Source organism: Vipera berus (assembly GCF_964194415.1).
Source record: "Vipera berus genome assembly, chromosome: Z".
Taxonomy (NCBI): domain Eukaryota; kingdom Metazoa; phylum Chordata; class Lepidosauria; order Squamata; family Viperidae; genus Vipera; species Vipera berus.
The window spans coordinates 52039388-52064931 of NC_138205.1; the positions used below are offsets into that span (position 1 = coordinate 52039388).

Sequence of the window (25544 nt, forward strand, 5' to 3'; positions counted from 1 at the left end):
AGTCAAGAACTTTTTCCAGTTTTGGGGGGTAAAATTAGGGGTCTCGGCTTATACTCGAGTCGGCTTATACTCAAGTATATACGGTATATATATAAAAATCTAAGATGAATACACACTGTCTCTGTCTCTCTCTCTCTCTCTCTCTCTCTCTCTCTCTCTCTCTCTACAGGGAGTGCAGAATTATTAGGCAAATGAGTATTTTGACCACATCATCCTCTTTATGCATGTTGTCTTACTCCAAGCTGTATAGGCTCGAAAGCCTACTACCAATTAAGCATATTAGGTGATGTGCATCTCTGTAATGAGAAGGGGTGTGGTCCAATGACATCAACACCCTGTATCAGGTGTGCATAATTATTAGGCAACTTCCTTTCCTTTGGCAAAATGGGTCAAAAGAAGGACTTGACAGGCTCAGAAAAGTCAAAAATAGTGAGATATCTTGCAGAGGGATGCAGCACTCTTAAAATTGCAAAGCTTCTGAAGCGTGATCATCGAACAATCAAGCGTTTCATTCAAAATAGTCAACAGGGTCGCAAGAAGCGTGTGGAGAAACCAAGGTGCAAAATAACTGCCCATGAACTGAGAAAAGTCAAGCGTGCAGCTGCCAAGATGCCACTTGCCACCAGTTTGGCCATATTTCAGAGCTGCAACATCACTGGAGTGCCCAAAAGCACAAGGTGTGCAATACTCAGAGACATGGCCAAGGTAAGAAAGGCTGAAAGACGACCACCACTGAACAAGACACACAAGCTGAAACGTCAAGACTGGGCCAAGAAATATCTCAAGACTGATTTTTCTAAGGTTTTATGGACTGATGAAATGAGAGTGAGTCTTGATGGGCCAGATGGATGGGCCCGTGGCTGGATTGGTAAAGGGCAGAGAGCTCCAGTCTGACTCAGACGCCAGCAAGGTGGAGGTGGAGTACTGGTTTGGGCTGGTATCATCAAAGATGAGCTTGTGGGGCCTTTTCGGGTTGAGGATGGAGTCAAGCTCAACTCCCAGTCCTACTGCCAGTTTCTGGAAGACACCTTCTTCAAGCAGTGGTACAGGAAGAAGTCTGCATCCTTCAAGAAAAACATGATTTTCATGCAGGACAATGCTCCATCACACGCGTCCAAGTACTCCACAGCGTGGCTGGCAAGAAAGGGTATAAAAGCAGGAAATCTAATGACATGGCCTCCTTGTTCACCTGATCTGAACCCCATTGAGAACCTGTGGTCCATCATCAAATGTGAGATTTACAAGGAGGGAAAACAGTACACCTCTCTGAACAGTGTCTGGGAGGCTGTGGTTGCTGCTGCACGCAATGTTGATGGTGAACAGATCAAAACACTGACAGAATCCATGGATGGCAGGCTTTTGAGTGTCCTTGCAAAGAAAGGTGGCTATATTGGTCACTGATTTGTTTTTGTTATGTTTTTGAATGTCAGAAATGTATATTTGTGAATGTTGAGATGTTATATTGGTTTCACTGGTAAAAATAAATAATTGAAATGGGTATATATTTGTTTTTTGTTAAGTTGCCTAATAATTATGCACAGTAATGGTCACCTGCACACACAGATATCCCCCTAAAATAGCTATAACTAAAAGCAAACTAAAAACTACTTCCAAAAATATTCAGCTTTGATATTAATGAGTTTTTTGGGTTCATTGAGAACATGGTTGTTGTTCAATAATAAAATTAATCCTCAAAAATACAACTTGCCTAATAATTCTGCACTCCCTGTATCTATCTATCTATATATATATATATATGAATGGTTTTCACAGGTACAGGTATGTAGGTCTTGGCGTATTCAGGTCTTTTCCCGTGTAAGATTGATAGTGTCTTGGCAATGTTTCGACGAGGTCCCACTCGTCATCTTCAGGCTGGACCAGCGTGAAGATGACGAGTGGGACCTCGTCAAAACATCGCCAAGACGCTATCAATCTTACACGGGAAAAGACCTGAATACGCCAAGACATATATATATTGATAAGGGAGTCAGTACATACACTTGTATGGCGGTTATAACGTTCAAATTGTGGAATGTGGGTGTGGCCTGTTCGTGAAAAGCTCGCTCGTTTATAATTAGAGTGGTTCCGGCTTTGCTGGAAAAGGCCAGTCTCTGGTTGATTTTTTAAAAAGTCACGCCTAGCAGCTGATTGGCGTGTAACAGCTGTTAGGTGCATAAGTCAGCGCGCCGCGTGTAGTCATGCGCTGGCTGACAAGCTCTTAGTTTGAAGTAGAATGGAGGTCATCTCGTTCCCTCGTGTGTGGTCATCGCAGGCTTGATTCTGCTGTGGAAGGGAGCAGATGTCCTCGTGGAGTGTGTAAGCAATTTGCTCTCCTTCGTGTTTCTTTGCCTGGTTGCTGTAAAATTGACTCTGTTGTGTGGTTTGACTTGTCGGATCTTAAGACTCTTTTAGTGTGTGTTGGTTGTGTGTGGCCTGGCAAAATGGTTAAGTCTAAAATTCCAACACTTAGTTGATAATTCTACAACCTCTGTAAAATCCTCTGAAGATTTTCTAAAAAAAATTACATGCATTAAGGGTGAACGATGATGAGTTCATGATCTCATTTGACATAGTATCTTTGTTCATCTGTATCCCTCAAAACCTAGCCATCTCTGTTCTTAAAAATCTATTACAAAGAGAAGAACCACGACAACCTGGCTCCCCCAATACAGATGACTACATCCAGTTACTAGGTTTTTGCCTTCAAACTTATTTTACTTTTAATAACACCATATATGAACAAGTTAAAGGCACATCCATAGGATCACCCATATCAACATTATTGCTGAGGCTGTTTTGCAGAACCTTGAACAGATAGTCATGTCTGATTACCAACCCAAGTTCTGGGTTATATATGTAGATGACACCTTTGCAATCATTAAACGATGTGACACCACCAAATTCCTACAAAAACTCAACTCAGTACATCCGAGCATCCAATTTACAGCATAGGAGGAAAGCAACAATTCCTTACCTTTTTTAGATGTAATGGTCCACCAACATCCAGATGGCAATCTTTCAACCAGTTTACCACAAAACTACTCACACTGATCGCATCTTACACTATTTAAGCAACCATCCAACTTCCCACAAAACTAGCTGCATAAGAACATTGTTCAAGAGAGTCAACACACACTGCAGCACAGAGACAGCTAAATCCAAGGAGAAAGCTTACCTTTACCACGTATGCAAACAAAATGGCTATCCACCTAAATTTGTCCAATAATGTTGCAAGGATAATACACCACATTCAAACCGTGATTCACAGAACACCACAATCTGGGCAACCATCCTATATATCAACGGGGTCTCTGAAGCAACTGCTAGAATTATACCGCCCTTCTCCCGAAGGACTCAGGGCGGAGTACAGGGCAATAAATATAAAAACAGAATACAAAAGTTAAAAAACGATTAAATATAATGCCCAAATTTAAAACAATAATTAAAAACATATTAAAACCCCTGCCCTAACCCATCAAACCAGATCAGATTGCTCAAATAAATACGTTTTTAGATCGCGCCGGAAGGAGCGAAGGGTCGGGGGCCATCTGGAGCTCAACCGGCAAGCGGTTCCACAGGTCTGGCGCGCCCACAGAGAACGCCCTCCCCCTGGGGGCCACCAATCGACATTCTCTGATCGGAGGCACCCTGAGGAGGCCCTCTCTGTGGGAGCGCACTGGACGGAGGGAAGTTGACGCCGGCTGCAGGTGTTGCCGTAGGTAATCCGGACCCATGCCATGTAGGGCTTTGTAAGTCATTACCAACACCTTGAATCTCACCCGGAGGGCAACCGGCAGCCAATGCAGCTCGCGGAGCAAAGGTGTAACATGGGAGTATCGGGAAACTCCCAGCACAACTTGCGCTGCTGCATTCTGCACCAGTTGGAGCCTCCGAGTGGTCCTCAAGGGCAGCCCCATTCCAATTGAACTAAACGACAGACAAAATTCTAACACAACAATGATAACTTGCATAACCAACACACCATCTGACACTTCTACACATAAAGACAACACCACTTCTGACCACAACACCCAAGACACAATCTTGCAACTTCACTAAATAACCACACACAACAAAACAAACACACACAACACCCAAAGAACAGAATGTTGAGACCACGATCAAAACTGAAATCTGTCCCACCATGCACAATAAAACAAAAAATAACAAGCCAGATCAAACATCCCACAAAACCACTCACAACTGACAACCACAACACTTACTTTCATTCAAACACACCAAACAACCGTGGAAAACAAGACAGACACACACAACAACCACACACTAAGAGTCTTAAGATCTGACAAGTCAAACCACACAACAGAGTCGATTTTGCAGCAACCAGGCAAAGAAACACGAAGGAGAGCAAATTGCTTACACACACCACGAGGACATCTGCTCCCTTCCACAGCAGAATCAAGCCTGTGATGACCACACGCGAGGGAACGAGACAACGTCCTTGACTCTACTTCGAACGAAGAGCCTGTCAGCCAGCGCATGACTACACGCAGCACGACGAGACTTACACGCCTGACAGCTGATATGCGCCAATCAGCTGCTAGGCGTGACTTTTTAAAAAATCAACCAGAGACTGGCCTTTTCTAGCAAAGCCGGAACCACTCTAATTATAAATGAGCGAGCTTGTCACGAACAGGCCACACCCACATTCCACAATTTGACTGTTATAATTGCCATACAAGTGTATGTACTGACTCCCTTATCATTCAGCCCTTGCTTTGATGACGTCAACAGCTTGTTGATGAAAGCTCAGCAATAAAGAAGAATTTTCTCTTATATCCCAGAGTTCATTGCTTTTATTTTTACTAACTTCAAATGTCTACACCTGGGATTCCATTTTTTAAATTTATTTTATATTTCTCTCTCTCTCTCTCTCTCTCTCTCTCTCTCTCTCTCTCTCTCTCTCTCTATATATATATATATATATATATATATATATATATATATATAGGGACGCGGTGGCTCAGTGGGTTAGGACGCTGAGCTTGTCGATCAGAAGGTCGGCAGTTTGGTGGATCAAATCCCGAGTGCCGCGTAACAGAGTGAGCGCCTGTTACTCGTCCCAGCTTCTGCCCACCTAGCAGTTCGAAAGCACGTAAAAATGCAAGTAGAAAAATAGGGACCACTCCGGTGGGAAGGTAACAGCGTTCTGTGCTAGTCATGCCGGCCACATGACCACGGAGACGTCCTCGGACAAGTGCTGGCTCTTCGGCTTTGAAACGGAGATGAGCACCGGCCCCTAGAGTCGGAAACGACTAGCACGCATGTGCGGGGGAACCTTTACCTTTACATACATATATATATATATATATATATATATATATATATATATATATATATATATATATATATATATATATATATATATATATATATATATATATATATATATATATATATATATATATAAAGGTAAAGGTTCCCCCGCACATGCGTGCTAGTCGTTTCCGACTCTAGGGGCCGGTGCTCATCTCCGTTTCAAAGCCGAAGAGCCAGCGCTTGTCCGAGGACGTCTCCGTGGTCATGTGGCCAGCATGACTATATATACACACACATATATATGTTTTATATACATATCCTGAAGTATATACAGGCTTAGGGTTAGTGTATTGAGCTTAAATATATGGGGGAGACAATTATTGGTAATTATCTCAATGTTTCTATTTATACAAAAATAGAAAAATACAATGGTCTGTAATGTTTTAATGTTGATGAAATGTTATGGGTTCTCTGATATTATTCAAAACTGACTCACTTGTCCTAAAGTTATTCTCAAATGCCTTATTTTTCCCCACATTTTATTGCTAATTGTTGTGCTCATTATTGCTGTTACTTTTTACAATTTATTTCATTTTCTATAAAATTCCTACAAAGCATTCAGAGGGGAATGTAGGTATTGAGTAGATTGTACGCTTTTTTCCTGAAGAGTAAATGTTTTCCTGGTTTTTACAATACATACCATTCTTCACATTTCAGACTTGTTTTAAAGCAGATTTGTTTCTTGCAAATTATTAATTGAATTCATTGCTTCCCCTTGATTATATCATATATTTTGCTAAAGGTTTTGAAGTAGTAAAAAGCTGAAAACATCATAAGCTATTTTCTAAAACAATTAGCAAAATGTATTGTCAGAATATTCAGCTGCATTTAATTAACCAGCCAGTAATCCATTATGTGCATTCAAAGAGAGAATGTTGTTTAAATAATGCTGTGTTAAATAATGCTAAAAGGAGCTCAGGTTTTATAACTCAGCCAGTCTTCTTGGCTATTAGAAGTAGTGGCTTTTTAAATTTTGGGCTGACTGAACATAACTGGCAAACTTCTAAGCATCCCCTGGAATACCCAACACAGGTTACATTCTGTTCTGCCAGAAGAATGACCTTGTTATAAGCTTGGCCTTGTTTTTAAGTAAAAAGAAAAACCCCAACCAACCAAACAATATGACAAAGTCTGAAGAGTGCCTATATTTATTCACTCAGTTGCCAAGTTCAGTTTGAACAGGTATAAGAAAGTTGTATGTTAAGTTTTGCTGCTATCTTCTTTTTTTAAATCTCTCTAGAGTGAGCACCTTCTCAGTGAGGTCCCTCCTGAGTGGTTCACAAGATACTTGGAAAAGGTGAATGTGGTTTCTTTTCTATTTGTCTTGTTATGCAAGAGGCCTTGAGAAAAAGGCATTGGAGGTGATTCAAACAGAGTTGGAGAATAATATCTTCCGTTACAGGTAAAGAAAAGGATATTATTCCTCATGGATAGAGTTTCATACACAAATTGATATTTGATCCAAATTGGCTAAACCCACATTTCATACCTGATTTGATTTAAGCGGTTAGCTTTGTCCAACTTAGTTTAGTATGGTCAGGAGGTAGGAAAAACCAATGCATTCATCTCTGATGGTTAGTGTGCGATAACTGAAGACATGTAAGGGTGGTTGCCCATGATACTACCCCAAATTATTTAATGTGTATATTGTATGAAGTGCTATTTTTGTGTAAATTAACTTATTGCCTGTCCATTCCAATGGAATGCATGCATGAATTCTGGGGATGGAAATCAGAATAACAAATGAAAAGCCAACAGCTCAGGATGCTTTTCTTTATCTCTGCCTTTCCTTTTGTAGTTCCGGGAGCAAATTGTTCAAGACACCGTTAAAATGCTTGAACAGAAGTTGAATGACAAGCTGCTTCTTTCTAACCAGCTCCCAAGGTCCATGAACAATTCAAGACACCAAACTCCTGCAAGTTCCTTGGTGCAAGGCAATTCCTATGACTGGCTGCTCTCCTGTAATAATTGTCAAAAGCCCATAGTGGGGATTCGCTACCAGTGCAGGTAGGGGATTAAAATGCAAATGTGCATGGTTTTCTAGGAGGTTAGAAACTGGTGTTCTGAAGTTTTCTAGTGACATTTGTTCATGATGTATGTAACAAAAATGGTCTAATCATTATGTAGCCAAACTGAAAACATGGGATATCTCATGGAATCAAATATAAAGTTGGTGATATTTCTTGAATAGTTGGAAGAATAATTTTCACATTCTTAATAAAAATTTTGCTTAAAAATATTATATTTTGCCTGTATTCCCTTTTCCTTCTTTAGCAAAAACAAAGAGAAATTGGGCAATAATATTGCATGATACTACATTGGCAAAAGGAGTAGTTCTCATTTGTATTTATGATTTATTTACTGAGAGTGATGCTGTCCAATCACATATAACCTGAGTTTATATTACATTAATACAGTAAATAGAGCTTAAGACGCAATATGAAACACAATAACATTTGATTTACTCAGGTGAACTTGTTCAGGAACTACCAGAATTTATGCAACCCCCACGGCTCTCTGGAAAAAAAAGTTTTAAATACTTTCAGGAATATTAACCATTCTAATCTTTCTTCCCATTCTGATTTCTTACTACTACTTTGCTTTGGCAAGAAGATTTGCTTACAAGAGTTTTCTAAGCTATTATTTATTTGCTGCTCCTCTCACTGATAAAGCAATTCTGAGCAACTTACAGACAATAAAAAGATAAATACAGAAATAACTAAAATTGCTAATACTACCGGTATATAAAAATTTAGATATTCTTTTACCTCATCAGTGTTCTCCAGTGATCCATGCCCCCCACAAGGCCTCAAGCCAACTGGCAAAACCATGTTTTTATATACTTCCAGAAGGGTGGACATGTGGGAGCTTTTAAAGGGTTGAGGCCATAGCAGAAAAGGCTTTTCTCGTTGACCCTGCCAGCTGGAAAATTTGTCCACACAAAATGTTCTGCAGATAAAAATACCTTTTTATTAACTCTTTTTAAAGCTTGTAAATCTACTTCCTATTCAGTTTTCCAGTCAATTGGGAAAATGAAACCCTTGGTTTCATTTTATATCTTCCCCTAAGATTTTATCCAAATATATTCTACTTATAAATAAACTGTGATATCAATATATCAGCACAACTGGGAAAGCTGGTTAGCAGATATCTAAAATAGTTAATAGAGGGGAAAGCTCAGTAATTCACCGGATTGCCTTTCTTATTTTCTCAGTGTTTGCCCAACCTATAACATCTGTGAATTGTGTGAGGCAGGATTATATTTCCATGACCCTAACCATGTCTTTCTAAAACTGAGGAGGCCCACCTGGCGCATTTCAGACACACACAGTCTTGGACAGCTGTCATCTCCGCTTGCCACTTCAGAGCAAGTCAAGTAAGCACCAAACTTGTTTCCATTGTGAGCCCCTTTGAATTGTTTATATTTAGAGTGGTCATGATAATGAATATATAAACAGTGAAGAAAGCTTATGGAGGATATCAACCTGGGAAATTCAACATCTGGTTTCCCTCCATGCCTTTCTTTCACCTCTAGTATAGCTCTACTGAAATGGCAAAGACTCCATCTTGGTATTGGACAAAATTAGATACCTGATTCAACTCTAAATAGAAAAGAAGCAGAGGAACATTTTAGCACAAGGGAATGCCCTGTTGTTCAGGGAGAACTGGATGATGATTGTAGATGCCCTACTGAAATGGACAAAGGCTAATGTTTATGATAAAAGTAGTGCTTTGTTTTGGGGGTAGTAGAGGTGCATTTGTTTTACTTTGTTTTATTAAGCCTAGAAAAAAGTTTGCAGATTCCTAAAATGAATTTGCTGCTGAAAAGACAGCAACCAACAATGATATGGTTTTTGGATATCATGAAAAGGATGCTGGCTTATTGCCAGTGGGTCCTCTAACCATAGATTGTAAACTTAAAGCATTCACATTCAAGGGACTTTTCGGAAGTCGTGCTAAGCTTGCATGAAGAAGATTGTTACAGGGGGCTGTTAGGGATCTGGAAAAAGGGCACTAGAATGGTTTCAACATTAGGAGCCTTTTGATTCCAGATATGTCATTTTGTTCCTAGGAGACATCCAGCTCCACATGTTCTCTAGCAAAATTAATACCTTGTTTCTAATTGTTCAGATTCCAGAAGCAGATAGACAAGCATTTCCTGAAAGCAGAAAAGCAGCGCTTACGAGGAGAAAAGAAGCAGCGTAAAGCTGTAGCACGGGAATTCAAGAAGCAGCTGAAATTGCATCAAAAGTTTAATCTATGGAACTCAGTTCATGCTCTTGACAATAATGCTGCAAAATCTGAGAGCCTACAATCCAGTACACTTCTGTAAGCAAGCCTGGACCTGGCTTAGGTTTGGAAAGCACATTCTGCATACTCGGTGTTGGCTTTTAATGGACTATGAACTCCTTTTCTAGCCAACTCGTGATTTGTGCATTTGTGGTATTTTCAATATCTTTAACTTCCTACTTCTCTAAAAACATACTTTTAAAAGATTACTAGACAAATTGTGATTCATTGGGTCATCATTTCGGAGATATTTCCTTAACAGAAGAGAAACAGAATGACCAAGAACAAAACTGGAAGTGAGAAGGACTTTGATTTCCTGCTGGCTTTATCACACTAATTGTACTCCAGCAGCCAATGGTGGGGATCAGTCTTCCCAGCCTGTAGAGTGAACAAAAATAAAACACAAAGGCAGAAGACAACTTTGTCTTTTCTCCTTCTGGATATCACAATGGATCTCAAATTTTGAACGCGTTCTGTAGGTTAGCTAGTTGAGGAAACTTGGTTCCAAAATGGTTCCCCTAGGCCTGTTTTGCCAGGCCATTAAAGGTTACAGGAATGTTAGAATGGTTAATGGGCATGCAGATTTGGAATTTTACTGATTTGTCTCTGGTTTCCTCCATTTCACAGTTCTCTGCAGCGATGCCCAGTTGTCTCAACTCTGAGTGCCGCCTTTGTAGATGAGAATTTACCAGATGGAACTCGCCTCCCACCAAAGATTATCTTCATGAAGCATTGGCGTATGAGGAACACAGGCAACATGGCATGGAGCTCAGATACCAAGGTGTTTTTCAATGTTTAATTCGTAAAAATACATGCTAAAATCTAGATTGGCACAGAGCCTGCTCCCATTGCTCATCTCCTTTAGCCCTTTCTGCATGAACATTGAGAAGGTACTTTGAAAGTGCAGTATACTTTGTGGCATGTTTTGGACTGAGTCCTGCTATTTTGTTTTCTCCTATTCCAGTAAATAATGGATCTCAAGCATGTAATTTGCTTATTTATGAAAGGTTTATTTTAAACTCTCAGCCACCCAATTTGGTGTTTTGGCTACACTGTTCAAAACAAAAGCTATGGTTATATGCTGCTTTTGTTCTGAGTAAATGGGAACTGAAGGATTCATTTTAATGAATCAGAGATGCCCAGATCGCAGAACTGTATACATTCAATCGGAGAATTGTGAATTGTCTCTTAAGTGTTATTAGTCTATTTCATCATCACTTGTATACCAAGATTATCTAATAATTTTCTCTCTGCAGCCCTAGGATTCTTGAGAATTAGGCTTTTATGTTATAGTCTCAGATACTTAGATGGAAGATTCTGATTCTTCTTCATAGTAATTTTTCTTTGTATTGCATGTAGTGCCTGAGAGCCACAGAATGAAGTTCAAATCTGAATGGAAGTTTGAATCTCTGTTTACCAGCATTTACTTAATGAAGATCTTATAGGACAAGGCCTAAAAACATTGATACATGACCAGTCTGGAAAGCTCACAATAAAATAATGTTTTTCTTTTCAGCTAAAATTCATGTGGGGAAACATAACTCTGGTGTCTTCTGGAAAAAAAGATGTGATTGTGCCTTCCCTACTTCCTGGAGAAGAGGGGATTGTTTCAGTGGAGTTTGAAGCCCCACCAGTGGAAGGAACCTATACATCTCACTGGAGGTTATCACATAGGGGGGAGCAATTTGGACCCCGGATCTGGTGCAGTATTGTGGTTGACTCTTCTTCCACAACTGTTTGTCCTGACCATGGCAAATTGATGCCTAGTGTTTGCCAGAATAGTAGATCTCTTTACAAAGAAGAGGTAAGGCCCTCGTATACCTGGGTGTATTTAAGTCTGTCGTTTTTTCCCTCTCAATATTTTTTTCTCCACATTTTGTAATTCTACTACATCTCTGCCTTCTTCTTTTTTTGCCTTTTGTCTGTATTGCCTCCACTCAGTGGCCCCTCTTCTTTAATGTGCATATTCTCTTCTGATTCATATAATTTAAATCCTAGAATCAATCAGCTTATTATCTTTTGTTAGTTAGTTAATTTGTTTTAACAGTTTGAATCATTCAGATAAGTTACTCATGAAATAATCTGTGCTTGGGATAACATTCGGATGTAACAGTCATCTGTAGGTCCACCTCAGTTGGGCTCAAAATTGAAGAGCTAGAAAAAAAATAAAGTGTATGCACCATTTCTTTTCCTCTTTGGCAAACAGAATTATATGTTTGGGAGAAGTAGGGTTTTGTCAATAACACACTTCTATCAGATGAAAGAGCAGGAACTCATTGGCAAAGTACATTTTAAATACCAAAATCCTAGATTTAGCCCCTAACGTTTTCAGGTATAACTGAAAAAAAGGAGATCTTAACCTGATAACATAGAAAGCAGCCTGCTAATCAGTCCATACTGGTTGAAGATTATGAGAGTTGTCACCCAAAACATTTGCAGGGCTCTTTACAGATCTTTTCAGGATCAATTGATCGGTCTGCATGAGATAGGATCTTGTAAACATCCATTTATCCTATTAACTTCGTTCTAAACTAATTGCAAGATTGTTGTTCCATCTATTTCTAAGCTCAGTAATATAAGGGATATATGATTTTTTTAAAAAGTAAAATAATATGCAACTTCTGAATGAACAAAAAAATGGAGAAAGTGTGCTAGTGTCACTTATTTTTTTTAGAAAATACAAAGATGTATTAAAAATCATTTTTGCACATTTATTTTGCACTACATAGCTGCCCATCTTATAACAAACTCTGGGCAGCTCAGTCTGTGAAAGTGCCGCCCTGTTCAAAACCAACCAAGAGCCTTGGTGGAGCAGTGGGCTAATGCCTCCTTAAGTAACACCAGCTGCCTGCAATTAGTGCAGGTTCGCATCCCACCAGGCTCAAGGTTGACTCAGCCTTCCATCCTTCCAAGGTAGGTAAAATGAGGACCCAGATTGTTGGGGGCAATTAAGCTGACTTTGTAATAATGCCACTGGGGGGGGGGCGAAAGCCCTAATAAGCAGGCATATACATAGAATGAAGGCTATTGCTAAGCACATTTGATTTGTGCTTACATTGTAAGCCGCCCTGAGTCTTCGGAGAAGGGCGGGATATAAATGGGATTAAAATAAAAAAATAAAGAATAAATAAAATATATTAATCTAGAATAACAAATGAAAATGTCAAGATCAATGTAATATGGAAGATGTACTGCATTATAAATGATACAATGAAGTGCCCGAGTAAAACAATTTGCCTCAAAATCACCTTGGAGGAGCATTCTTCAGTAATACTTCTTTTCTCTAGGAAAGAGCATCAGAATTCAAGGGAGAAATAAGTTTGGCCAACCGAGTTGCTTCATCAAAGATGAAAAGAATCCTCAGTGCGAGAGAGTTCTACATCCCATCACTTGATCTTCTCACAGCCCAGGTGAAATGTCTGGTATAAACCAAAATTCAAAATGGATTCAGAGGAAATTTTCCATACAGTTTTCTCTGTATGGAGAAAATGGATTCAGAGGAAATTTTCCATACAGTTTTCTCTGTCATTAAATTGTTCACCTTGTGTTCTTTCCATTAGGATTTGCTCTCCTTTGAATTGCTGGACATTAACATAGTGCAAGAACTGGAGCAGGTCCCTCGTAATACTCCTGTTGGTAAGTATTCTCTGTGCCCAAGAAGGCTTTTGGATGAGAATTGTGACAAATACATTCTCATCCTGCTTTCTCAAGACAGCATGTCTAATTAGCATTATTGGATATCTGCCAAGGCCCATAGTTCTCCAATAGGGGATTCTCTGCCAATTCCTGGCATCCTCTGGAACTGCTGCTGCTCCTTGCAAAATTACTGTGTTTTGCCTGGTATATTAAGCAAGCACTGTGCTTGTTTGCTTATTGTGGAAGATTTTCAGGTTTCTCACAGTATGGAACTGTAATGAGATTTTAATTTGCAAGCCTTAGTCCCCTCTTGTATTAGTTTCCTCAAAGTAAGAATAGTTGGTCAGCACCTGCTAGCTTTGATAGAGGTGTCAAACTGCCGACCCATGGGCCAGGCGTGTCATCAGGAAACCGTGCCCACCCCGTTGGCAATGGAGAAAAAGCTCCGATATGATGCGTGACGTCACATGACATTGTGAGTTTGACATGTCTGCTCTAGGCCAACATATTACGATGTATTTACCATATTATCCCTGACTGAATGACAGCTGAACTGAACAGGATAAATTTGTGATCCATATGATCTGTGATGCTTAACTAATCATTTCTCTCAACTTCTGAAAATCTTTAATTCTTTCTATTTGGTACTATGTTTAGTCCTTACCTGCTGACCAGTCCACTTTCTTTCCTACAGATGAGGCAATGGAAGGAATCTATAAAAATAGTTTCAGAAATATACACACACACACACACACACACACACACACACACACCGACCGTATTTTTCGGACCATAAGACGCACTTTTTCCCCCCAAAGTGGGGGGGAAAACGAGGGTGCGTCTTATGGTCCGAAGGTGATCCGTATGGCCAGCCTCAACCTCTGCAAGTGGAGCATGAATCGGCACATGCTGAGAAACGCCGATCTCACGCTCCTGCAATCTGCCTCGCTCAGTTTCAGCTTCCCTTGCTACAAGAGAAAGCAGGCTGAAACGGAGTGAGGAAGATTGCCAGGAATGCGAATCGGCTGATCTCACGCTGCTGCAATCTCCCTCGTTTCAGCCTGCTTTCTCTTGTAGCAAGGGAAGCTGAAACCGAGCGAGAGAGTTTGCAGGAGCGCGAGATCGGCCGATTCGCATTTCTGGCAATCTCCCTCGCTCCGTTTCAGCTTGCTTTCTGCAAGAGAAAGCCGGGCCGCAGGGCCACTTCCGCGGGTACTGCTCTAATGCAGAGAGGGAAGGACAAAGAGGGAGGGAAGGAAGGAAGGAAGGAAGGGACAATGGGAGAGGGAGGGAGAGAAAGAGAGAGAGAGAAAGAAAGGGAGAGAAATAGAGGGAGAGGAAAAGAGGGAGAGGAAGAAAGGGAGAGAAAGAGAGAGAAGGAGAAAGAAAGGGAGGGAAATAGAGGGAGAGAGAAAAATGGAGAGAAAGAGAGAGATGGAGAGGGAGGGGGAGAGAGGGAGAGAAAGAGAAGGAGAGAGAGAAATTAAATTAGTAACATGATTGTTAGGTGAATCTAGTTTCCCCACTAACTTTGCTTCTCAGAAGGTTGCAAAAGGCAATCACATGACCCTGGAACAATGTGACCATCATAAATATGAATCGATTGCCAAGCATCCGAATGTAAATCACATGACCCTGGGGATGCTGCAACAGTCATAAGTGTGAAAAATGGTCATGTCACTTTTTTCAGTGCCGCCGTAACTAAGTGAATCATTGTAAGTCAAGGACTACCTGTACTTTATCTTTTTTTTCCTTTTTTGTTGGGGGGGGTCAAGTTTTTGACACCTTGCTGGGCGACTGGTGGTACTCGGACATTGCCTTGTACTAAAAGTGTTACAATGGATGAAAAGGTTGAAAAGCCCTGTTTTAGTATACCGGTACTATTTGGTTCAGAATTTTTTTTCTTGTTTGCCTGCTCTAAAAACTGGGTGCGTCTTATGGTCCGAAAAATACGGTAAAAGGTTATGATTCTTCCTTGTGGTATCATCCTTATCTTGCTTTTCCAGATTCCATACAGGGGCCAAGTCCATACAAAAGCCATGATTGCACTCCTGTGCCAAAAACAGCTGACTTTGATCAGAAACAAGAAGAGAATGAGAGAATCACATATGAATTATTGCCTGGTAAGCAGTGAGAAGCACTGAAATGGCCCTAAGAATTTCCTGTTCTTCCATTGGGTTTCCTTATCAGGTAGAAGCCAGCAGTCTTGGCTAAGAACTGAATGACCAAGCATTTTAATTGGCTTTATTATTGACAAATCGACTTTGCTGCAAAGCTGCTAGCTTTAGAATTTGAAAAATTTACCAGGTAGTTTTAGCAATACTGGAAAATGATTGCAAGGTTGTATGCACTTAGTAAAAGCTGCATTATAAAACAAGATAATCCAAGTTGTTTTCAACAGATTTTCTAGTTTTGTGTTTTGTATCTTCAGCTTTTTTCTTACAGTATAGCCCCTGCTTCAAGACACCCTTTATCCCTTGACAGCCATGATATGCTTGGCTCAACATAAGTCTTTATTACTTAGGCTTGTGTTCAAATGCTTTAAAACCTCAGTTTCATAGACCTAGAAATTTTAGGTATTTCTAATTTTTGTATAAAAGCTGCATTATGGAGGTACTAAGATCTGCCTCCAAATCAAACTCTTGAAAATTGATGTTTTTGTGAAGACCCTGTTCTTGCAACCCTGTAGGTTGAATGGTATTAGGCTTCCTCTTGGTGTGTCTCACTGCTTGAAGTACTTACATTCGTTAGGTAAAATGAATTAGATATAAATGATTACCAACAATTAAACGCAAACTCTCAATATCTATGATACCTTACTCCATTCTGAAATTTTAAGTAAATACTGCCAATAATATTAATCTGTAGATGCTGAAGTCAGCAAAGGGAAGGCTGAAAATTCAGGAAACCAAGAAGAAGGAGAGGAAGACATGAGTGGAACCCAGTTTGTATGTGAAACAGTCATTCGTTCTCTCACCCTAGATGCTGCACCTGATCATCAGCCCCCACAAAAAAAGAAGTCTTTTCATAGTGAGCGCTTTCAAATATCTTTTGAAAAACTAGCATATTCAGAAAATACCTACAACGTAATTGATCATTTACTCTTTTTTTGTTATTGTTGATTAGATTCTCTGCAAACATTATCCAATATTGCCCACTGCAGCCCAGAGAACAACAATTCCATTAACCCTGTTTCAGAGGAATTAGAAGCCAGAGTACCAACTCCTGAATTTGGTAAGATTTCACTAAATTACTCACAGTTGATGAGTTTGGTGTACAAATTAAGGCATCAGGCTGGAAACCAGGAGTCACAAACTCATCTTAGGTGTGAAGCCAGCTGATGACATTGGGCCAGCCACTTTCTTTCAGCCTTTAGAAGTAACATCAGTAAACCACTTCTGAAAATCTTTTTTAAGAAAACTGGAGGGATTTAGTCCAGGCAGTGAACAGAATTCAAAAGCTGACTTGATGGCACACACACACACAGCACACATTCATAGTTTCTATTTTCCGTTCCTCTCCAAGATACATATTTGAAATGTAGGTGACTACCTATGATGTAGGGACACGGTGGCTCAGTGGGTTAGGACGCTGAGCTTGTCGATCAGAAGGTCGGCAGTTTGGCGGGTCGAATCCTGAGTGCCGCGTAACAGAGTGAGCGCCTGTTACTCGTCCCAGCTTCTGCCAACCTAGCAGTTCGAAAGCACGTAAAAATGCAAGTAGAAAAATAGGGACCACTACGGTGGGAAGGTATCAGCCTTCTGTGCGCCTTTGGCATCTAGTCTTGCCGGCCACATGACCACAGAGACGTCCTGGGAAAAGCGCTGGTTCTTCGGCTTTGAAACAGAGATGAGCACCAGCCCCTAGAGTCGGAAACTACTAGCACGCATGTGCGGGGGAACCTTTACCTTTTTTACCTATGATGTGGGTGATAGGGAATAAGTTTTTACTTTATGAGGGTTGTGGCTTGGGTATACCTACAAAAGAGAATGATGAAGGCATTGTGGAAAGGACTGCAATATTGACATTTATACTGAAACACTATTGCCTGTGTTCTACTAGAAAATCTTCCAGTGCGAGATGACGAAGAAACAAACGGAGGAGAAGCTGATAATGATATTCAGGATGAAGTCAGCAGTCAGGCATCTTCTCTTTCTGAAGATTATATCATTGTCCTTCCAGAATGTTTTGATACTAGTCGTCCTCTGGGCGAGTCAATATACAGTTCAGCACTCTCTCAGTCAAATTTAGAAAACATGAGCACGGCTCCAGCAAATCCTGAAGAAAGCCACACATCAGTGAATAGCACCAGTGATATATTGATTACCTCTCAGACCCTTGATGAAGTGTCACTGACCCCTCAGACTGTGGAACCACAGCCAATAAGGTACCATATAAATTAAGAATAATCCAGAACCTTAAAGATTTCTTTATCTCCTATAATTATAAGTATCCTCCCAAAGAGAAGTGTTGATTTTTGAGTGTATATACTAAGCCAAAATGTACACACAAATCCAAATGAAAAAACAGCCATCTGGAATTTTACGAGATTATAATAGATACATTATATTATAATGGAACTACCTACCGTATATACTTGAGTATAAGCCGACTTGAGTATAAGCCGAGACCCCTAATTTTACCCCCAAAAACTGGAAAAAGTTCTTGACTCAAGTATAAGCCGAGGCTGGGATCCGCCGAGTGGCTTTCAGCACTGGAGAAAATGCAAAATCGCTCAAGACCAAACTCGAAGGAATCAGCTGCCGGTAGGAGCGAGGCAATCCATGCGGTCCCGTGACAGCCAGTCGGGCAAGCAACGCGAAGAGCGGCAGGGCTTTATTTTTGCACCGTGGAGCTCCCCCTCCCCCTCCTCCCAAACTCCCCCTCTCTCCCCCTTCCCCCCACTTCCCAGAGCTGAATACAGGGTATTAACCGGCGGCGGAGGCTTGCAGAATGGCGGATCGAGCCTCTGTCGCCGGCGGCTGGATCCGCGCTCCGCAAGCCTCTGCCGCCGGCGGAGGCTGGATCCGTGCTCCACAAGCCTCTGCCGCCGGCTGGATCCGCGCCCCGCAAACCTCTGCTGCCGGCAGAGGCTTGCGGAGCGCGGATCCAGCCTCCGCCGGCGGCAGAGGCTTGCGGAGCGCGGATCCAGCCGGCGGCAGAGGCTTGCGGAGCGCGGATCCAGCCTCCGCCAGCGGCAGAGGCTTGCGGAGCGCGGATCCAGTGGGGGGGAAAAGCCCTTTAGCAGGATTTGCCTGCATGTCTCAAGTGCTACCTAATGTGCTTTCAGCCTCAGTCGGCCACTCCACATTGTAATCACGAAGGTAGCTCTCTAACGGAAAGGAAAGGAAAGTGAAGGAAAGGAAAGGAAAGCCCACCATCTCTCCTCTGCCGCTCGCTCTCGCCGCTCCAGCCCTGGCGAGCCAAAGAGACGAAAGGCCCCGAGCGATAGGAAGGGGGTCTCTGCCCTAGAGCGGGAGGGGGGAGGGAAAGGCGGGGGGAGGAAAGGCCTGATCGCTTTGTGTTGAGCTGGTTCAGCTCAGCCGGACTAGGCGGGGCTGCGGCTCCCAGCTGATGCCGCTGCCGCCATCCAAGTCCGGCAGGCAAGAACTTTTTTTCTCCCCGCCCCGCAGTGACGAGTAAAGCGCGACTTACTTCCTCCTTCGTGCCCACGTCGCCTTCTCGCCCAACAATCCCAAGTAAGGGGCGGCCTCAGAAAGGGGCTCTAACTTTCCCCTACCGCTCGAACTTATCTTGGAGAGGAAGGCAAAATCGGGAGAGGGAAGAAGAGCGAGGACTGGAGCAGCGCTTGCCCGGCTTCTCTCCCCTGCAGGGAGCGGCGGGGTCGGTTCCGCCTCCACCATGTTCTCTCTCGAGAGCCTTGTCCCACCCGCAAAGCGCCAGCGCCGCCGCCGCCCCCTTCCTAGCCAGCCCTCAGCCGCTTCACAAGCACCCGTTGCCGGCCCAGTTCTATCAGACCCGCGCGGCGCCGCACGTACTCCGTTTACACGGCCCCCGTACTTCCCCCACACGTCCCTTCTCCCGCCTCCTTCCCATAACGGCCTCTACCTACCGGACGGCGCCTCAGCTCCCCGTGTCCGCCGCCGCCACCCTGACCAAACCCTCTCTGCCTGCGCGCGTCCTCCCTCCCTCCCTCCTTCCTCTCTGTCTCTAGCTGGGCGAGGCTTCCAGCCGTCGCCGTGACGCTGCACGCCCAGCTTCTCTCTGATTTCCCTGGCCCAGTCCAGTGATGCTTGAGAGGAAAAAAAAAGCGAGGGGGGGGAGGGAAAGGCGAGAATGACCGCTTTGTGTTACCTGCCATGAAACCAGTCCTTGCAGGCGTCGCACTCTATCATGAAGCGGGTTACATCGTAGGGCAGCCAGGCAGCGGAAAGAAGCAGGCAGGCAGGGCACGGAGGTCCGGAGACCTGCCGACGTTTGGGGAGGTGCGCGCGCACCTCCCCAAACCTCCCCAAACTTCGGCAGGTCTCCGGACGGCGGCGGCTTGGGAGAGGTGCGCGCGATCCCGGAAGCACCGAAGCCTCGGCCGCGCGCAAGGCCTCGGTAAGTTCTTTTTTTTTGTTCACTGGAGTATAAGCCGAAGTGGATTTTTTCAGCCCAAAAAGTGGGCTGAAAAATTCGGCTTATACTCAAGTATATACGGTAAATGTGTAGCATGGACCAATATCTCCAATTTTCATTCATTTGAGCTTTTGGTACATTATAAATACCTGATTATTTTTCTCTAACAGATTTCTTTCTGAAAACGAGAGTTCCCGAGAGGCAACTTTTCCCACTAGAGAGGAAGCCCTGTTGATTCCTGTCCAAATGAAAGAAGGTATTGTATTGCAATGTTCTACATGATAGACAGTGAGCAGGAGTTTCTAACTGTGAAGTCATTAGTTTTATAGATTGCGGCTCTCCAGAGATTTATGTATGTTTGAGGAATACATATGTACGTATTGTTTTTATTAAACCCAGTAAATTTTACAAATTTGGTTTAAATAACACTATACTCTTTCCCTTCCTTCTGGAGCACACGGATAGATTCTTTTTTTTCCTGTTCTTCCTCACATGTACTTTTATTTTCACTTTCTTCTAGAATTACAAAGAGATGGTCCTGAGGTTTCATCTCCAGAGAATATAAATAACCCATCAATGTATCCTGAATCTTCTAGGTAAAAAAAAAGATCAAATTGAGATTTCATTATGTGAATGACAATTGATTTTTTAGTGAGAGATTTTTGATGTGTCAATTAGCCTTCTGTTTCTTCCTTTTTCAGAAATGTTGATTTAATCTTACAGTTGAACAAATCAATTGAGGCTTTAAAAACTGCACTGCTGAAGCAGGAAGCCAACAATGGCAAAAGAAACTAGAGCAGACAAATGGTTTTAAGAGAACAATGCAGTTGGGAGAGATCACTCACTACTCTTTGGATATAGAAAATGTTAGTTTTAATTTCTGGCATCTTCACTGAAGATGTTTGGTCACTGGATTGGAAACTATTGCTAGTTGGAGTAGGTTATACTGTGCTGGGTGGATCAGTAGTCTAATAGAGAAAAAGCCCTTTCTCTATATTTGTATGTTTTCAACTGTAATTTGATTTGCAGACATAGCCCGGGAAATAGCCTTGCGGGTGGCCTGGTGAAAGGGGCCTTATCAGTGGCTGCCTCAGCTTACAAGGCATTGTTTGTTGGGCAGGCCTCCATGGATCAGGTAAATAGATCATCTTGTCATCTTATGAGACCCAGGAAACATACCTTTTCTATGGTTGCTTCTGTTCTCTGGAACAATCTCCCCCCCAAAAAAATACAACAGACCCAAGTCTTCTAGTCTTTTAAGACTTGGCTATTCCCTGATGCATTAGGGACCATTTGAGTGAGAAATCCCTTTTGGTTGTTTTATTATGTGTCTGGACATGTTTTTATATTTATATTTTGGGTTACTGTTGTATGGTGTGGGGGGGTTCTCTTTAATTATTTGTGCTGCATGCTACCAAGTCACATTGCTTAAATTGTCTGGCCTTATAAAATTTAAAAATAAATAAATATAAATCATGCACTAATAATGGGAAGAGCAAGGAGGAGGAGTGTACATTTTGTAGTTTCATAATTAATCTTTTATATAAAGAATTCAGCATGTTGCTAGTTTTTGTGAATGCAAAGCTTGAGAACTGGGTGATATTGTACATTATTACAAAAAGGAAAAGAATATTGAGCATTGTAGAAATTATTCCAATTCAAATTTTACTGGGATGACTGCAGTTGGAGAATTCTATATGGAGCTTTGCATTTATGTGTTTGTTTCCTCTTTATATTGATATTTCTGTATTTTTCACCCTTCCAGGCTCTTTCTGTAACCAGTGAAAATCATATGGCTTCATTTATGGCCCACCTACATGAAATGGGCTTCTGTGACAGACACCTTAATCTCCATCTATTGCAGAAACATAAATGTGACATGAATCTTGTTGTCACTGAGTTGCTGCAGCTGAATCAGGGTGATTGGTATGAGAGTCCATACTGAACATTTTTCGCTTGTGCATTAAAAAACTTAACAGCAACTGGCACCAGCAGCTTCTAGCTCCCTTCTGTCCTAAGCAGAGCCAAGATGGCTTCATTTTTATTTTTCAGCATATTATAATTCCTACCATCTCTATTGTCCTACAACTCAGGCATTAGAGTACCTTTTATTTTATTTTTTTCCAAACTGGTGAATGCCAGATTATAGATAGGAGAAAAGAAGCGATTATGCTCCAGAAATATAAATGGACTTGACCTTAGCAGCCAAAGTAGGCTGGCTATTCTCCAATTTACTTTACTTCTCTTTTGGTCAAGCAATATTTTTATCCCACATTTACTGTTACGTTTCTTGCCAGGACACTGTCATTATCTGAAAACTTTGTTCTCATTAGGAAGATTCCATCAAAACCCCACAATTCCACAGTTTTCTGGTTATTTCCTTGTTAGAAGCAGAACTGAATTGTTTATTTGAATAATAATACTAAAAGTGTAGCTGTTTATACTACATAATTCTTTAGGGAAAAATTGATAGTGATTGCTCAAGCTACATGAAGGGTAGATGGTGAAGACACATTTGAGTGTTTAAAAAATAATTTTTGTAGACTTTTATCAGCCAGCAGTGTTTCACAGGAGCAAATACTGCTCTCACAATCAGTATTCCTGATCTTCTTTACCCAGGTGTTAGACCAGATTGAAGTCCTTAAAAAGCAATATTTTAACAGCTCTTCAGCTTAACTATATTGCTAATACCTGATAGAAGGTTTTACTTAATATGTAAGAGAAAAAAAGACAAAAGTATGGATGAGTGATATTTAAGGAAAACAACTTCCTATGTCTCCATTAATCAAGACAGAGGATTCAAGAATCTGTGGGGAATTTCTGTCCGTATACTGAAAAAAATACTGCAAGGCTTTGATACATTTCTAAAGGTTTATAATTTTTGATTTGACTCTCAGGTGTTCCTTTGATATATTTTTTTGTATAGGATGAAAGGAATGTTCATAAAGCGTGCTAACAGTAATGGGACATACACAAGTACAGCTTTTATTTGACTTTGGTAGGAAATAGTTAATGATTGCAAGGGATTGAAATGACCAACATGAGAAAAGTTTCCTAACAAAGAGGCAGACTGAGAAGCTGAGGACAAACTGCTTGTGCTATGTATTGCTTATTTAATAAAAAAAAGTATGCAAACTGAATATCTGAATGGAAGAAGTAAGATCTGCAACTTCTCTTTGGGCTGATGGGGAAAACCTTTGAATTATTAGATCTTATTTTTTTAAATTACTTTGAATTACTACTTTAATCAACTAATTTCTTGTTAGCTCTGATGACTGCTTTCTTCTTAAGTTTCATAAAAGGTGAAATTCTATTGGCTTTGTATGTTTTATGAGAAGTTGCATGATTGATAATTTAAACAATTCTGATATTTAAGATATTGCTTATTGCTTAGATTAAGCACTATGGTCTTTGAGATGAAAAATAAATATTAAAAATGCACAATATTAGGTTTCCCTTTGTGAAAATGTGTTCTTTGATCTTTAAAAAAATGGGTAAAGTAACGGATTACAAAAGAAACATCTAGTAAAAGCAAAAGTGTTTCCATCCATAATGGAATGACAACACTTGTAAATACTGTGAGGCATATTATTCTTTGTACCAGTTGTGTAGGTCCAAAGATTTCCTGAGCAAGTGAAAGGCATTTCTCTTGCTCTTTATAGATGCTGATATTAATTAAAGGTAAAGGTTCCACCGCACATACGTGCTAGTCGTTTCCAACTCTACCGACTGGTGCTCATCTCCATTTCAAAGCCGAAAAGCCAGCGCTTGTCCGAGGACGTCTCCATGGTCATGTGGCTGGCATGACTAGACGCCAAAGGCACATGGAAAGCTGTTACCATCCCACTGTAGTGGTCCCTATTTTTCTACTTGCATTTTGACGTGCTTTCGAACTGCTAGGTTGGCAGAAGCTGGGACGAGTAACAGGTGCTCACTCTGTTACGCGGCACTCGGGATTCGACCCGCCAAACTGCTGACCTTCTGATCAACAAGCTCAGCGTCCTAACCCACTGAGCCACCGCGTCCCTCGACATTAATTACCTATTGTCATATATATGACATTTTGTTAACTGTTGTGTGAATAATGAAATACTATTACAAAAATGTGGGCTGCAGAGTGGGTATTTTAGAAAGAAGTCAAACTGTCACATTCAAAAGGGGAGTTGAAATGTGTACGTTTTATTAAAAAAGCAGGGGCTTGTTTTATACAAAGAAAATAAGGAATTAATTGATTTCTCAAGTATAATTTCTTTGCCAGCTGAAAGTTTCATCCCGTTTATTAACTAATCTTTAAAACAAATATCCAACATTTGTATAAGTTCGGAAACATAGCATAAAAATGCCAGTAATCTTATTTACCCCTTCATGGATTACTGCCTTGTCGTGCCGAAGGGGCTTGCGTAATTCAATGAAGCTATGAGCTATGCCGTGCAGGGCCACCCAAGACGGAAAGGTCATAGCAGAGAGTTCTGACAAAACGTGATCCACTGGAGAAGGAAATGGCAAACCACTCCAGTATCTTTGCCATGAAAACCCTATGGACAGTACCAAAAGGCAAAACGATATGACGCTGGAAGATGAGCCCCTCAGGTCGGAAGGCGTCCAATATGCTACTGGGGAAGAGCAGAGGGCTAGTACTAGTAGCGCCAGAAAGAATGAAGCGACTGGGCCAAAGCCGAAAGGACGCTCAGCTGTGGATATGTCTGGTGGTGAAAGGAAAGTCCGATGCTGTAAAGATTTTTTCTCCATAGGAACCTTGAATGTAAGATCCATGAATCAAGGAAAGCTGGACGTGGTCAAACAAGAGATGACAAGACTAAACATCGACATCTTAGGTATCAGCGAACTAAAATGGACAGGAATGGGTGAATTTAATTCAGATGACCATCAGGTATACTACTGCGGACAAGAATCCCTCAGAAGAAATGGAGTAGCCTTCATAGTCAATAAAAGTAGGAAAAGCAATATTGAGATACAATCCTCAAAATGACAGAATGATCTCAGTTCAAATCCAAGGCAAACCATTCAATATCACAGTAGTCCAAGTCTATGCCCCAACCACCGGTGCTGAAGAGGATGAAATTGACCGGTTCTATGAAGCCCTACAGCACCTTATAGAACTAACACCCAAAAATGATGTCCTTATCATCATGGGGGATTGGAAAGCTAAAGTAGGAAGCCAAAAGATAACTGGAATAACAGGCAAGTTTGGCCTTGGAGTACAAAATGAAGCAGGGCACAGGATGATAGAATTTTGTCAAGAGAATACGATGGTCATAGCAAACACTCTTTTTCAACAACCCAAGAGACGGCTTTACACATGGACATCACTAGACGGTCAACACAGAAATCAGATTGACTATATGCTCTGCAGCCAAAGATGGAGAAGCTCTATACAGTCAGTAAAAACAAGACCAGGAGCTGACTGTGGCTCAGACCATGAGCTTCTTGTTGCAAAGTTTAGGCTTAAATTAAAGAAAGTAGGGAAAAGTGCTAGGCCAGTCAGGTATGAATTAAATCATATCCCTGTTCAATATACAGTAGAGGTGACAAACAGATTTAAGGAATTAGATCTGATAGACAGAGTGCCTGAAGAACTATGGACAGAGGTTCGCAACATTGTACAACAGGTAGCAACCAAAACCATCCCAAAGAAAAAGAAATGCAAGAAAGCAAAATGGCTGTCTGAGGAAGCTGTG

At 41.3% G+C, this 25544-nt stretch overlaps 2 protein-coding genes across 5 annotated transcripts in view; both read left to right on the forward strand.

Annotated features, from left to right (window-relative positions):
* Window positions 1-5505, forward strand: part of PSME3 (proteasome activator subunit 3) — a 449122-nt gene extending 443617 nt beyond the window's left edge. The window contains exon 12 of the transcript XR_014028617.1: window positions 5431-5505. The gene's annotated coding sequence lies outside the window, so the exon portion shown is untranslated. The remainder of the gene's footprint in view (window positions 1-5430) is intronic.
* The window catches only part of LOC308678182 (next to BRCA1 gene 1 protein-like), a 35915-nt gene extending 12621 nt beyond the window's left edge, over window positions 1-23294 (forward strand). For 3 of the 4 annotated variants that reach the window (XM_081345157.1, XM_081345158.1, XM_081345159.1), the window contains 16 exons: window positions 6578-6634; window positions 7136-7344; window positions 8552-8713; window positions 9469-9666; window positions 10255-10408; window positions 11144-11431; window positions 12915-13037; window positions 13188-13263; window positions 15270-15386; window positions 16132-16293; window positions 16390-16497; window positions 17326-17650; window positions 20016-20101; window positions 20366-20441; window positions 20875-20980; window positions 21611-23294. In XM_081345157.1, coding sequence (XP_081201283.1) covers window positions 6578-6634; window positions 7136-7344; window positions 8552-8713; window positions 9469-9666; window positions 10255-10408; window positions 11144-11431; window positions 12915-13037; window positions 13188-13263; window positions 15270-15386; window positions 16132-16293; window positions 16390-16497; window positions 17326-17650; window positions 20016-20101; window positions 20366-20441; window positions 20875-20980; window positions 21611-21790 — 2427 coding nt within the window. In that variant the 3' untranslated portion in view covers window positions 21791-23294. The remainder of the gene's footprint in view (window positions 1-6577; window positions 6635-7135; window positions 7345-8551; window positions 8714-9468; window positions 9667-10254; window positions 10409-11143; window positions 11432-12914; window positions 13038-13187; window positions 13264-15269; window positions 15387-16131; window positions 16294-16389; window positions 16498-17325; window positions 17651-20015; window positions 20102-20365; window positions 20442-20874; window positions 20981-21610) is intronic. The other variant, XM_081345160.1, reaches the window with a different exon arrangement.
* The last annotated feature ends 2250 nt before the right edge of the window (window positions 23295-25544 follow it).